The sequence below is a fragment of the Solea senegalensis genome, linkage group LG1 (assembly GCF_019176455.1).
Source record: "Solea senegalensis isolate Sse05_10M linkage group LG1, IFAPA_SoseM_1, whole genome shotgun sequence".
Taxonomy (NCBI): domain Eukaryota; kingdom Metazoa; phylum Chordata; class Actinopteri; order Pleuronectiformes; family Soleidae; genus Solea; species Solea senegalensis.
In genome coordinates this window covers 6,198,186-6,208,763 of record NC_058021.1, presented here as the reverse complement: position 1 = coordinate 6,208,763, position 10,578 = coordinate 6,198,186, and the positions used below count along the sequence as shown (strand labels likewise).

Genomic DNA, 10,578 nt, shown 5'->3' with positions numbered 1-10,578 from the left:
ATTTGGGCAAAACAAGGCATTCACTTTGTCATGTTTAGACTTTGGGGAACAGTGATGGACATTTTTCACCATCTTCTGACATTTCCCAGATTAAAATATAACCAGAGATGGAAAATAATCTCTTTATATATATATATATATATATAAATAAAAAAAAGCATATTATATTTCGTTTTCATTCTGAGGGAAGTGAATAATCATAAATCCTGCAGGGCCCCAGATGTATTTTGGACTCTCATCCATTCACATTTAGCCCTGTGTCATCTTAATAGAACCTCTAAAAGTGACACCACATGTTCGACCTCCTGCGCCTTTATCTGTTGAAAATCTGTCATTTGTGTCTCAGTTGAAAAACCACATTTCTTAGTATGTATTTTGTACAATGACAATAAAGGCTTTCTTTTTACATAAGCAGAAATTGGTAGTAATCATGTTCACAGACAGCAATTCAAAGTTTGACTCTTCTATCTGGTATTTCAGGGTTTTTCTCAGAAAGATTTTGTTATTTTCTCCTCCTTATATGGAGAAAATGTAGTTTTTATCATATCTCAATATTGAATTATTTATTTTTTTCGGTTAAAAAGTGCGAACGTGGGAGTTAGACGGTAAAATAACACAATCTATTTTTATCTCAAGCTGTGTTTGCACGCTTCCGTTTATGTTGCCAATGAAGGAAATGATATAGTCTCTCTCTCCCTCTCCCTCTCCCTCCCTCTCTCCCTCTCTCTCTCTCTCGTCCCCTCAGCCTTTGCCAGTGCGCACCACCACAGCGAAGCATCGCATCAGTCTGCACCGGCTGTTGCTGCGGCCGGACGCACGGACGGACGGACGGACGGACCACCTGCAGCCACACAGGGAGCCTGAGAGCAGGCGAGGACGGGAGAACAAGGAGAAGGAGGAGAACAAGGAGAAAAAGAAGGAGGAGAAGGAGTAGAAGGAGAGGGGCCGGACCATGGCATCAAAGGAGACCCCAACACCTGCGGGCATCGTCGGCGTCAGCAGGGAAATCACAGGTGAGCACAAACACGACTTTATTCAGAGGAAAGTGTTGTTTTAATCTCTTTTTAATCGGCGAAGCCTCGGTTACTTTACTCGGCTGCTGTTTTTTTTTTTTTAAATCTCCCGTTATTCATTGCGTTTGATTTGCAGGAAATGTGTCCCGCGGGCAGGAGCGGGAGTGGAGTTAATGGCTGTCATTACGAGGCTTGTGGAGATTTTAATCTGTTCGACCTGAGTGTTTCACTTTCTGGAAACTGTGTCTGGCTGCTGCTGCTGCTGCTGTGGCTGCTGCTGTGGCTGCTGCTGCTGCTGCTGCTGCTGCTGCTGCTGCTGCTTGGACATGTGTGGAACACATGGGTCCTGTGCTGCTGTCAGAGTTCCTGAGTGAAGCAGGTGCACTGAGTTTGCACTGTGTGTGTGGTTCTGTTAACTCTCGAGGAGCTTTTCTGCTAGAAACACTGACTTTGTGAGGAACCAGAACCTGTTCCTCAAGAGGCAGAAGCTCATTTCTGAGGGAGCACTGGTTGGATGTCTGTGTAATGAGATGGGAGTTGAGGTTTAACTGGTTATGGTTAAAGGGAGAGTTTGGTGTTTTGAATTGATGTCCAACAGTGAGATAAAGCAATAAAGTATGTGGTTTTTTTTTTGTTTGTCAAGCTGCTTAAACCAGTTCTGGCAGACATGTTTTCCTCCACATGAGAGACATGAGGGGACTCAGGGGCCAATCCCAGCTGGCATAGGGCGCCAGTCAATCCCATGACCACATAAAGACAAACAACCATCCACCCTCACACTTATGGCCAATTTAGAGTATCCATCCATCTTCTATGGCTTTATCCTCCACATGAGGGTAGTGGAGGGTGCTGTGCCAACCTCAGCTGACATGGGGCAATAGGCAGGGGCCGCACTGGACAGGTCGCCAGTCCATCGCAGGGCCACATAGAGACAAACAACCATCTTTGGACTGTGGGAGGAAACCGGAGAAACCCGGAGCAAGACATGTTTTCAAGCATCCATATGTGACCAAGGATCAAATGTTATGGGAACTAGCCACTGGGCTTCTTCTTCTTCCCCAGGAATGATAAACGTAAACGTCAAGCCTGCCCCACACGAGAGGTTTTTCAAATCTCACTTGATTTTAAATAAACGTGGGAGACCACAGACATAATGAACTTTGCAACCGATTTCAATCCAGAGAAAGTACAGATCCAGTGAAGACGCAGGGCCACAACCTCCACTTTAATCTAAGGAGGACATTCCAGGGATTTGAGATCTCTCAGAAACTCACCATGACTTCAGTATGTAAACAGACATGGAGGCTGACTGTCTTTGTTTGGTTGTGATACATCTTACAAGCGATCAGAACTTTGTCCTCTTTCTCTACCATCTACTGGGCTCGGGAGATGGTCTTCACATCCGTCCTTGTCGCACTGTGGGCAGCCCGGCTCTCATTGGTTACTGCGGGGGTTTGTTTAATACTTTCGATTTGATTTTAAAACTGGGAAGACTCTGATGTGTCCGATGACGTTAAAACCGTGACTGTTGAGGATAATTTGGCATGATAATCTGTTCAAATCAGCCTTAAATTGGAAGGCACCCGCGATTGTCCGAAGGGCCAGATCGGGACCAAAATCTTGCCAATTATCCTCTAGTGTGGGGCAGACTTACGCCAGCGACATCGTGTCTGTGCAACTGATAAAACTCATCACTTGTGTTTCTTATGCCCTGAAGAAGAAGCTGAAAAGGCCCCTACAGAGTTTGTAGAACTAAGACTTTTCACAGTTCCTATGGGGTGCTGATGAGTGCTGTCACTTTTGCCAAAAATCTGGTTCAAATGAATATTGCATATCATGCATTTCCTTTTGAAGATATTTTTTTCTGATGGATGAAGAGGGAATTCAAAATGGATACAAGGCCAAGCTGTGCTCAAAGTTCATCTTTCATCTTTCCGTAAATTTGATTTGAATCAAATGAGCTGAATTTCAGACGAAAAGTGACAGCCCAAGTGCAAACAAGCCATAAAGGTTGTGTTCTCTAAACACTTCTTTAGAAGTATGTGAAACTAAGTAAAGTAGCTCATGTCTCTGTTGCCAGCTCTCTTTGTCTCTCTGTTGTGTTCTGTTCAATCTCCTCATCAGATTGAGGTTCAGCATGTGTGCAGCTGGAACCTTACTGGAAAAGAGCTGGTGCCCCGTAGTTGTGCAATAACTCTACCCTACACACACACACACACACACACACACACATTTGGATGGCAAGGTGTTAAGGAAGTTGTGCCTCGCTGCTAATTACCCTGATTTGGTGAGTTAAATCCCACTGTTTACCAGCTCAACCTGGTCAAACCCCTTCTGTCTGGCCTGCTGATCAGAGTCAGATGCCATTAGGCCATCGACACGCCTAACCTGTAAGGGAAACAGGGAGTGGTGGGACGTGTTGTGGGTGAGTGAGCAGATCCATCAGTGTCAAGAGGCCATGGGGACATGGAAGTGAACCAAGAGAAAGAAAAATGCATTTATCTATTGTGATTCTTCCCCCCTCCCACTACTCCTGCCTCTTTTGAACCCCATGGGAGCAGATGCCGAGGTCACACTACCAGGCATTATTGGGGACGTGTTAAAAGGTTTAAGCGATTGGGTTTTACCCAGCTTAACGTCGGTAACTCTGTGTCTGGGGCTGATCCTTCCGTCGATCTGCCGGGTGTGATTGCCGCCCCGTGTCCTGCCGTCCCCTCCTCATCCTCGCCGCGTTTGTTGCCGCTCGCTCGAGTGTGAGATCCCAACTTCAAGGTTGTTGCAGGAGGAATGTGGAAAGTGAGAATAATGAGTGTGCAGCAGTGCGAGAGAGAGCCGGGAGACTGACATAACAGCGGAGCGTCGTGACACAGCATGATGCGTTGTATCTCCATCTGGTGGAGCTCCACCAGTGCATATTTAGCATGGGTGGCCCTGCTAGAAACTGTGGACTGTGAATACTGCGCGGCTTGCAGGCATATGTATGTGTTTGCAGTAAGGAGAGAAAGGTTAACATTGTTTTTGTGGGTAGCAGGTTGTGTTGTTATGGAGGGGATGTAAATGCAGGAGGCCTCTGGTATGGTTCAGTGAGCTTCAGCTGAGTTGCCTGGCATGACGGAGCAGAGGCCCACCAAAGACGGCATCTCTGGATATTGTGCTTTGCTTCTTTAAGATGAGCTTGGCTGCTTTTTATCTTTCACTGAGGCTAAAAATAGCCCCGTTACGAGTCCCTCTTCAGTTAAAGGTTGTGTATGTGTGTGTGTGTGTGTGTGCCTGTCTTTGGGAATGTTCACCCTTGCGTGGGTGACGTGGAGGAGTGACCTACCAGTCTACCTCCCCAAACGCGATGATGGCATCATCAGCATTAACACTGGGATGTTGCCGGGTTGCCCTCTTTGGATGCTCACACTTCAATCACAGCTACACTGAGAAGGCTTACACAAATGCTCTAAGACACCAGAGTGATGTTTCTCTGGGAGCACTTAGAAAAGTGTCACCTGCCAGTGTCCTAAATCCAAGTGTTAATGCTCTGATGTCGAGCTTTACTTTATTACCTCTGCCAAGGAGGTTATCTTTTTGACCGCCTTTGTCTGTTTGTTTGCGAGCAGCATAACTCAAACAGCAAAGGACGGGTTTGGATGAAATCCTCTGGGGATGTAGATTATGGTTTTTAGAAATTATACAGAGCCAGACTTGCAAGGTAGGGAGTGTATTGTTACCGTGGGAAAGTGAGCAACCTTGGCGGAGGTTTGCTCTCTCTATTTATGGAAAGCGGGTGTAATGGTACAATGTGGGGGGCAAATGGAAAGAATACCCAACATAAAGTGTGTTAGTGATGCTTTTGTCCACCACTCAACACATAGACCCTGTGCTCTTTGGCACTGATTTATGGACTTTGTTCAAAAATGTAAACTCAAGATCCAGTTACTGAATTCTGACTGGGTCTCTTGTCTCTGTTTGTGCTCCAATTACCACCAAGTGAACAGATTTAGCTATTTGTACTTAATTCAAAGTCTCTTTATTGTACTGAATTTGAAGTTGCCCCTCATTTTTAATTCACTTTGGATACAATTGTATCTTAAATGATTACGTGTAAAGGTGTTCATTAGTCTTTTGATTGTTTGCCTTATTATATTTTAAGATTTAATTATTATTTCTCTCTTGTTATGCTCTCATGCTCAACTCTCAGTTTAAGGCTGATGAATCTAATACTGTATATACTCTATATATACATACTGTATATACTCTTACAGGATCTGCCAGCCATTGGTCCTGCTGTCAGTTTCTTCTTCAGCCAGTTAACCTCTGTTCACTTCATACTCATTTGTGAGTCAAATTCACATTCACAATCTGCATGAGCCCGCCTTATTTTTTTTTTAATTAAAATATTTATGTGGCACCAGTGTATCCGTAATTGCATCTCATTAGTGAGGATGATGATATCAGGGAGTGGTGTAGTCTTGTCTTCGTGGCGTCTTCCAAAGAGAGGTGTGTATCCATACAGTGAGGACCTACACGGAAGAAAAATAATTGGTATAAGTCCAGAAACCTGCTCCACTCCTGATATTTTCCCACTCGTTTACTTTGAAATGAAAGGTTTTTCCTGTCATTAGTCAACAAGCTTCAGTTTCGTAGCTTCTGAGTGGGCAGCATTTGTCATTGCGTTATGTGTTAACATTATGTAATTTTTTTTTTCATGTCCTATTTCTTTCTCTCTCCAGAGAGCATCAGGAAGATACTGGACAAGCAGCCCGTTAATTTTGTGCGAGCAATCAAGCAAGACACCAGGAGCGGCAAATCAGAGGACCGGATACTGGTGAGAGACAAGCCCACACCTCGTAGACCCTGGTCAGACATAGTACTGCAGTACGTCATGAGCGATCTTATCACAGGCAGATCCCAATGCCTATATCCCAATATCACAACACATCCTGACTATGTCCTCACATCAGATAACAAAAAGAAAACACATCCAGGGGTGGTTTGAGGACACGTGTCTTTTTTTTTTTACACTAAATGAATGCTCATATGTTCATTTATTTGCAATCACTGCCACAACACGGATAGGGAAGCCGTGTCTGATCTAGGACGCATTCTAATGTCAGATGTGAACAGTACTTAAGTACCGTCCACATGCGATTGGATCACAGAGGATGGATGTTAATACCTGCTCTAAAGGGGGCAATAGTTGGAAGGGAGCATCAAATGTGTGAGGTGTTGAATATGGAACAGGAACGGCTCCGGCTCATCGCTGACAAAATGGAAATCGATGGACGTTAATTGGGACAGATTGAGAAAGGCAGAAGTGGCAGATTACACATCCCGAGGCACACAACAGACGCGACTAAAATCTGGTTTAAGGCACGTCCTGCCTAAGCAGAGTGAAGTGGACACCATGCCATGGCCTAGTGCGTCCATCCTCAGAGTTTATTAGATGTGGCAGGATGGCCTTAATGCCACAGGCGAGAGAGAGACAGTGTGTGTGTGTGTGTGTGTGTACATGTGTGTAGTAGGCTTTAAGGACAGATTTTGAATCAAACTTATCTTTGTGAGGACATTTTGACCTTGCGAGGGCGATTTTGCTGTCGTACTTAAGGTTAAGGTAAGGGGCCAGGTGATTGCATCATGTCTAAGAGTTTCCTCTTGCTGTACAAGAATGTGTTTGTTACTCTTTGCACATACAGAGGCATCAGTTATTTATTTATATCTGTGTGTGTGTGTGTGCCAGAGGGTGTGTGGGCAGCCTGCGATGTGTCCATGCAATCCAAGGCCACCGCTGTTAATGCGACTCTGTCAGTCAGCCACATTAGTGACTGATCAGGTGCTCATAGGTAGTAGCTACGTGGGAGAGCCAGCTCATTTCCTCTGAAGAGACAAAAAGGACGCGATACAATAAAAGGGTCGCAGCTATTTATTTGCACGTCCCTCAGTTCTCCATCTCTGCTTTTCCTTCCTCCTTCCATCCATCTTCCATCATGACCCATAGCCCCACAACTATTTTTGTCATCTCTCTTTGTTTCCTCCCTCCCTCCCTCCTTATCTGTCCATCTCAATTATTCTCCTCCCTATCACCATCCTCCTCCTCCTCCTCCTCCTCTGCCTACCCCCCCCACCCTACACCACTACCACCAGTCACCTCTCGCTTTTCCTTCATCCCTTCCCTTTGTGCCCTTCCCTTTTCCCTCCATCTTTACTCAAACCAAAGTGTATTGAGCTTCTCTTTCCATCACAAGCAATTGAATTAGGTCTCTGCCTTATGAGAGTTTTTTTTTTACTATCCAAATGGGGCTTGGCTGCTGCTGCTGCTGCTGCTTCAAATTCTTTTTAAGTGAGGAAGGCTGGGGAAGGAGAGAGAGAACGTGAGAGAGCTGGATATAGGCATTCATTGTAGCTCATTCTCAAGGTCTTCCCCTCTAAATGGCAATCTTTTCAGTGTAAGGGACAAATGTGTTTGTATGTATGGAGTGTGAACAAAAAAGAGAGTTGATAAACGGACTGCTTGCTTTAGTCTCTCTGGGTTCTGTGCACAAAATACACTCGACAATGTCATACGTGGTGGTTGGACAATGCGGAACAGAGGTTAGCGATGATATTACAATAAATGGCCTTCGGTTAGTGATGCTGAAGTAGATTTAGCAGATCAAATCTGGACAGGATTAGAGCTTTTACTTCAAATCCGCCTGTTGATTCAGTTTCTCAAAGGAAGCGTTTTTCAAATGTTGTACGTGAAGTTTATGTTTACTGCTGCACGTATGATGTCTTTGTTCTTCATCCTTCTCTTTGTTTGCACCCATGTTTCCCCCGAGACTCTGCTGTCTATGCACCAGCCGTCAGGCTATGATGCGTGCGCACACACACGCACACACACGCACACACCAATACACAAGTTGGTCTCCCTCCACCCATCTCAGACAGGCACACCATGACATTCGAGTGACACCCAAGGCAGTGTGCTGGAATAGTTTCAACATACATGTTTCCTTTACTCGGTGTGTACAGACACACACCCTCGTGCGAACACACACACACACACACACACTTGTCTCTTTTTATTTGTGAGAACATGCACAGATGTAATGCAAAGGTCTTTAAAGTTCTGCAAAACATCACAATGTCTCCACAATGATGGGTTTCAAACAAAATCTGTGCTCACAGCCTGATAAAGACACACACACACACACACACACACACACATTTGTGCAGACAGTTTGACATGTGCAGAGGGCATCTTCATAGAGTCACATGGTTCATCATATCACCACATACACAGCCATTATTAGATCACCCTATTTGAATATTGGAGACAACCCAGAAAACAAAGCATCTTCAAAGGCAAAGCAGGGAGATGGGGTTGGGGGGTGGGGGGTGGATGCGATAGCGGAGGAGGGGAGGGTTTCTCACTAGAGGAAAAGGGAATGGAGGAATGTTATTGTGTGATGCCCCAGTTGCCGATTTGGCTTTTCCGCCACTTATTTATCTTGATCGGTCACTGTTTTCTCTATGTTGACTCCCCTCGCTTCGACCTAATAATGGGCCCATTACCGGCTGAGATTGCCGCTGTTTGACAGTCCCCAGCACACTCGGGTGCTTCCTTATTTCCACTTAGTTCCTGCAGTTATGTGGCGGTTCCGCTCGTAAGACTCCAGTGGGACTGAGGGTGGAGGTCAAGTTAGTGCGACTGCATTTAAAGAAGTGGCCGTGGTTGTGTGTGTGTGTTGTGGGGGATGTACAGCAGAGTAAGAAAGTCGGTGGAGTTAATGGTTAATGACGATGTACAGTCAGCCAGCACTTTTAATTACTTTGTCCCACTTAAAATGATTAATTATACTCCCTATCTAAGTTTCTGTGCATTGTTATGATTTTTATTTTGAACCAAGGGTTCAAAGAGATTTGATGTAAAGCCTCTTTGAGCAAATTGTGAAGTTTTTCTTTTGACATTCCTTCCTTCCTTCCTTCCTTCTACATATTTTCCCTCGTACACTTGAGCCCTATTCGGACAGGATTAGTTTTACATGGGGAGGTGGGGTAAAGTAATAATTACCAGAGCTTATCAGTGATTTTAGTCCCATCCGAATGTGCCACGTCAGTAATTGTTACCGGTCGATGTTGGTAAAGATTTCGGCGACTTTTACCTGGAGTAAAATGGTGCGGGAAAATGACCCCTGGTAATACTTATCCTGTGCGAATAGACCAGCGGTAAACCTGTTTAAATATTTCGTCATCTCCTGTTTACAAGTAGTTTCGTGTCTGCACTCGTGTGAGATCAAGAAGCAGCGTAGAAACGGTGAGGAGGTGAGGGCAGTGTTTAAATCGAGTAGAAGTTGAGCTGAAGTTCTTTTGGGGTGAGGTAGGTCAAGGGCCCGAGGCAGGAGTGCGGGAACCACCCCTTGGAATCATCAAGATGTGCCTTGTATAGGGGTCACCTGCTGCGGGGATAGCCCAATTGAGGTAGTTTTACTAAGATCTCTTTGGCCATTAATATTACAGATGTCCTGAGGTAAAATTACATTACTCCCCCTCCCCATGTAAAACTAATCCTGTCCAAATAGGGCTTTAGTTTCCCTTAAAGTTAAGTAATGAAAGTAAAGTGAAGTATGAACATGGTTATGTGCTAAAATCCCCCTCCGGTCCTGACCAATAAATAATGTACTTTAAAAAAAGAAAGAAAAAAGCTGTAGTTAGTAGTAGTGGTGTCAAAAAAAAAATACTGATACAGTAAAATTTTGCAATGATTTGAAGCTCTGCATTGATGTTTTGTGTTATATTTAAATTTAAACTATCACTAGTTGACAGCAGGCCTTTGACCCTTTGACAAAAAGAAAAAAAGAAGATAAGTTTAGTTTAGTTCAAGACTATTTTGGGGTGGAAAAAAGTATGACCTTGCTTATTCTATCCCAAATAATATATTTGGGATAGAATAAGCAAACAAATGTGCACTATGTCTTGGCTGACATGTATATCATACATCACTGGTTTGGTTTATTGGTTTATTTAGTGTTGGCAATTGGAAATTAAGTTCTAAGTTAGAACGTCTCACTCGGTAAACTGAGTTGAAATCAGGCCACTCCATTAAGTTTAAGCCTAATATCTAAGAGTTGGGGCACATATATCCAATGTCTTAGAATAACCATCAATCTCAGAATATTAGATTATTCAAATTAATCATTCTGACATGGAGAATAGTGCAGCTGGCACATAAGGTGTTGCTTTCTTTTCTACTTGTAGAATAGGAGAAAATGGTCTTTGGCTGAACTGCACAATATAACTGAACTACACACAGGGAAAACACTTAAAACACCGTGGATGAGCAATCTGTGTGTGGTAGACGACTCTTTCCACGGCTGCATTTTGCGGTTTGTGTTGTGTGATTGACTTGGGCAGGTGGCAGCATGGTAATCAAACTCTTAGGTGCAGTCTGAAGCAACTGCACTGAGAACTTTGAGACGAGGCGGCCGTGGTCTGGTCCCCAAGCAAACTTTAGAGTGGTTTGTTTGTGGCGCGAATGCGATGTGACCTCAGTCAGACCCAATAACCAGGTGCACTCTGGAAGTTTATCCACTCTGGAAGA

The 10,578-nt window shown here is 44.3% G+C and overlaps 1 protein-coding gene across 8 annotated transcripts in view; it reads left to right on the top strand.

Annotated features, from left to right (window-relative positions):
• Positions 1 to 746: 746 nt before the first annotated feature.
• The window catches only part of carmil3 (capping protein regulator and myosin 1 linker 3), a 72,602-nt gene continuing 62,770 nt past the window's right edge, over positions 747 to 10,578 (top strand). For all 8 annotated transcript variants that reach the window (XR_006360922.1, XM_044032765.1, XM_044032802.1 and 5 more), the window contains exons 1-2: positions 747 to 1,013; positions 5,732 to 5,826. Coding sequence is in view for 7 of the 8 variants with exons in the window: in XM_044032765.1 (XP_043888700.1) it covers positions 953 to 1,013; positions 5,732 to 5,826 (156 nt within the window). In the remaining variant the exon portion in view is untranslated. The remainder of the gene's footprint in view (positions 1,014 to 5,731; positions 5,827 to 10,578) is intronic.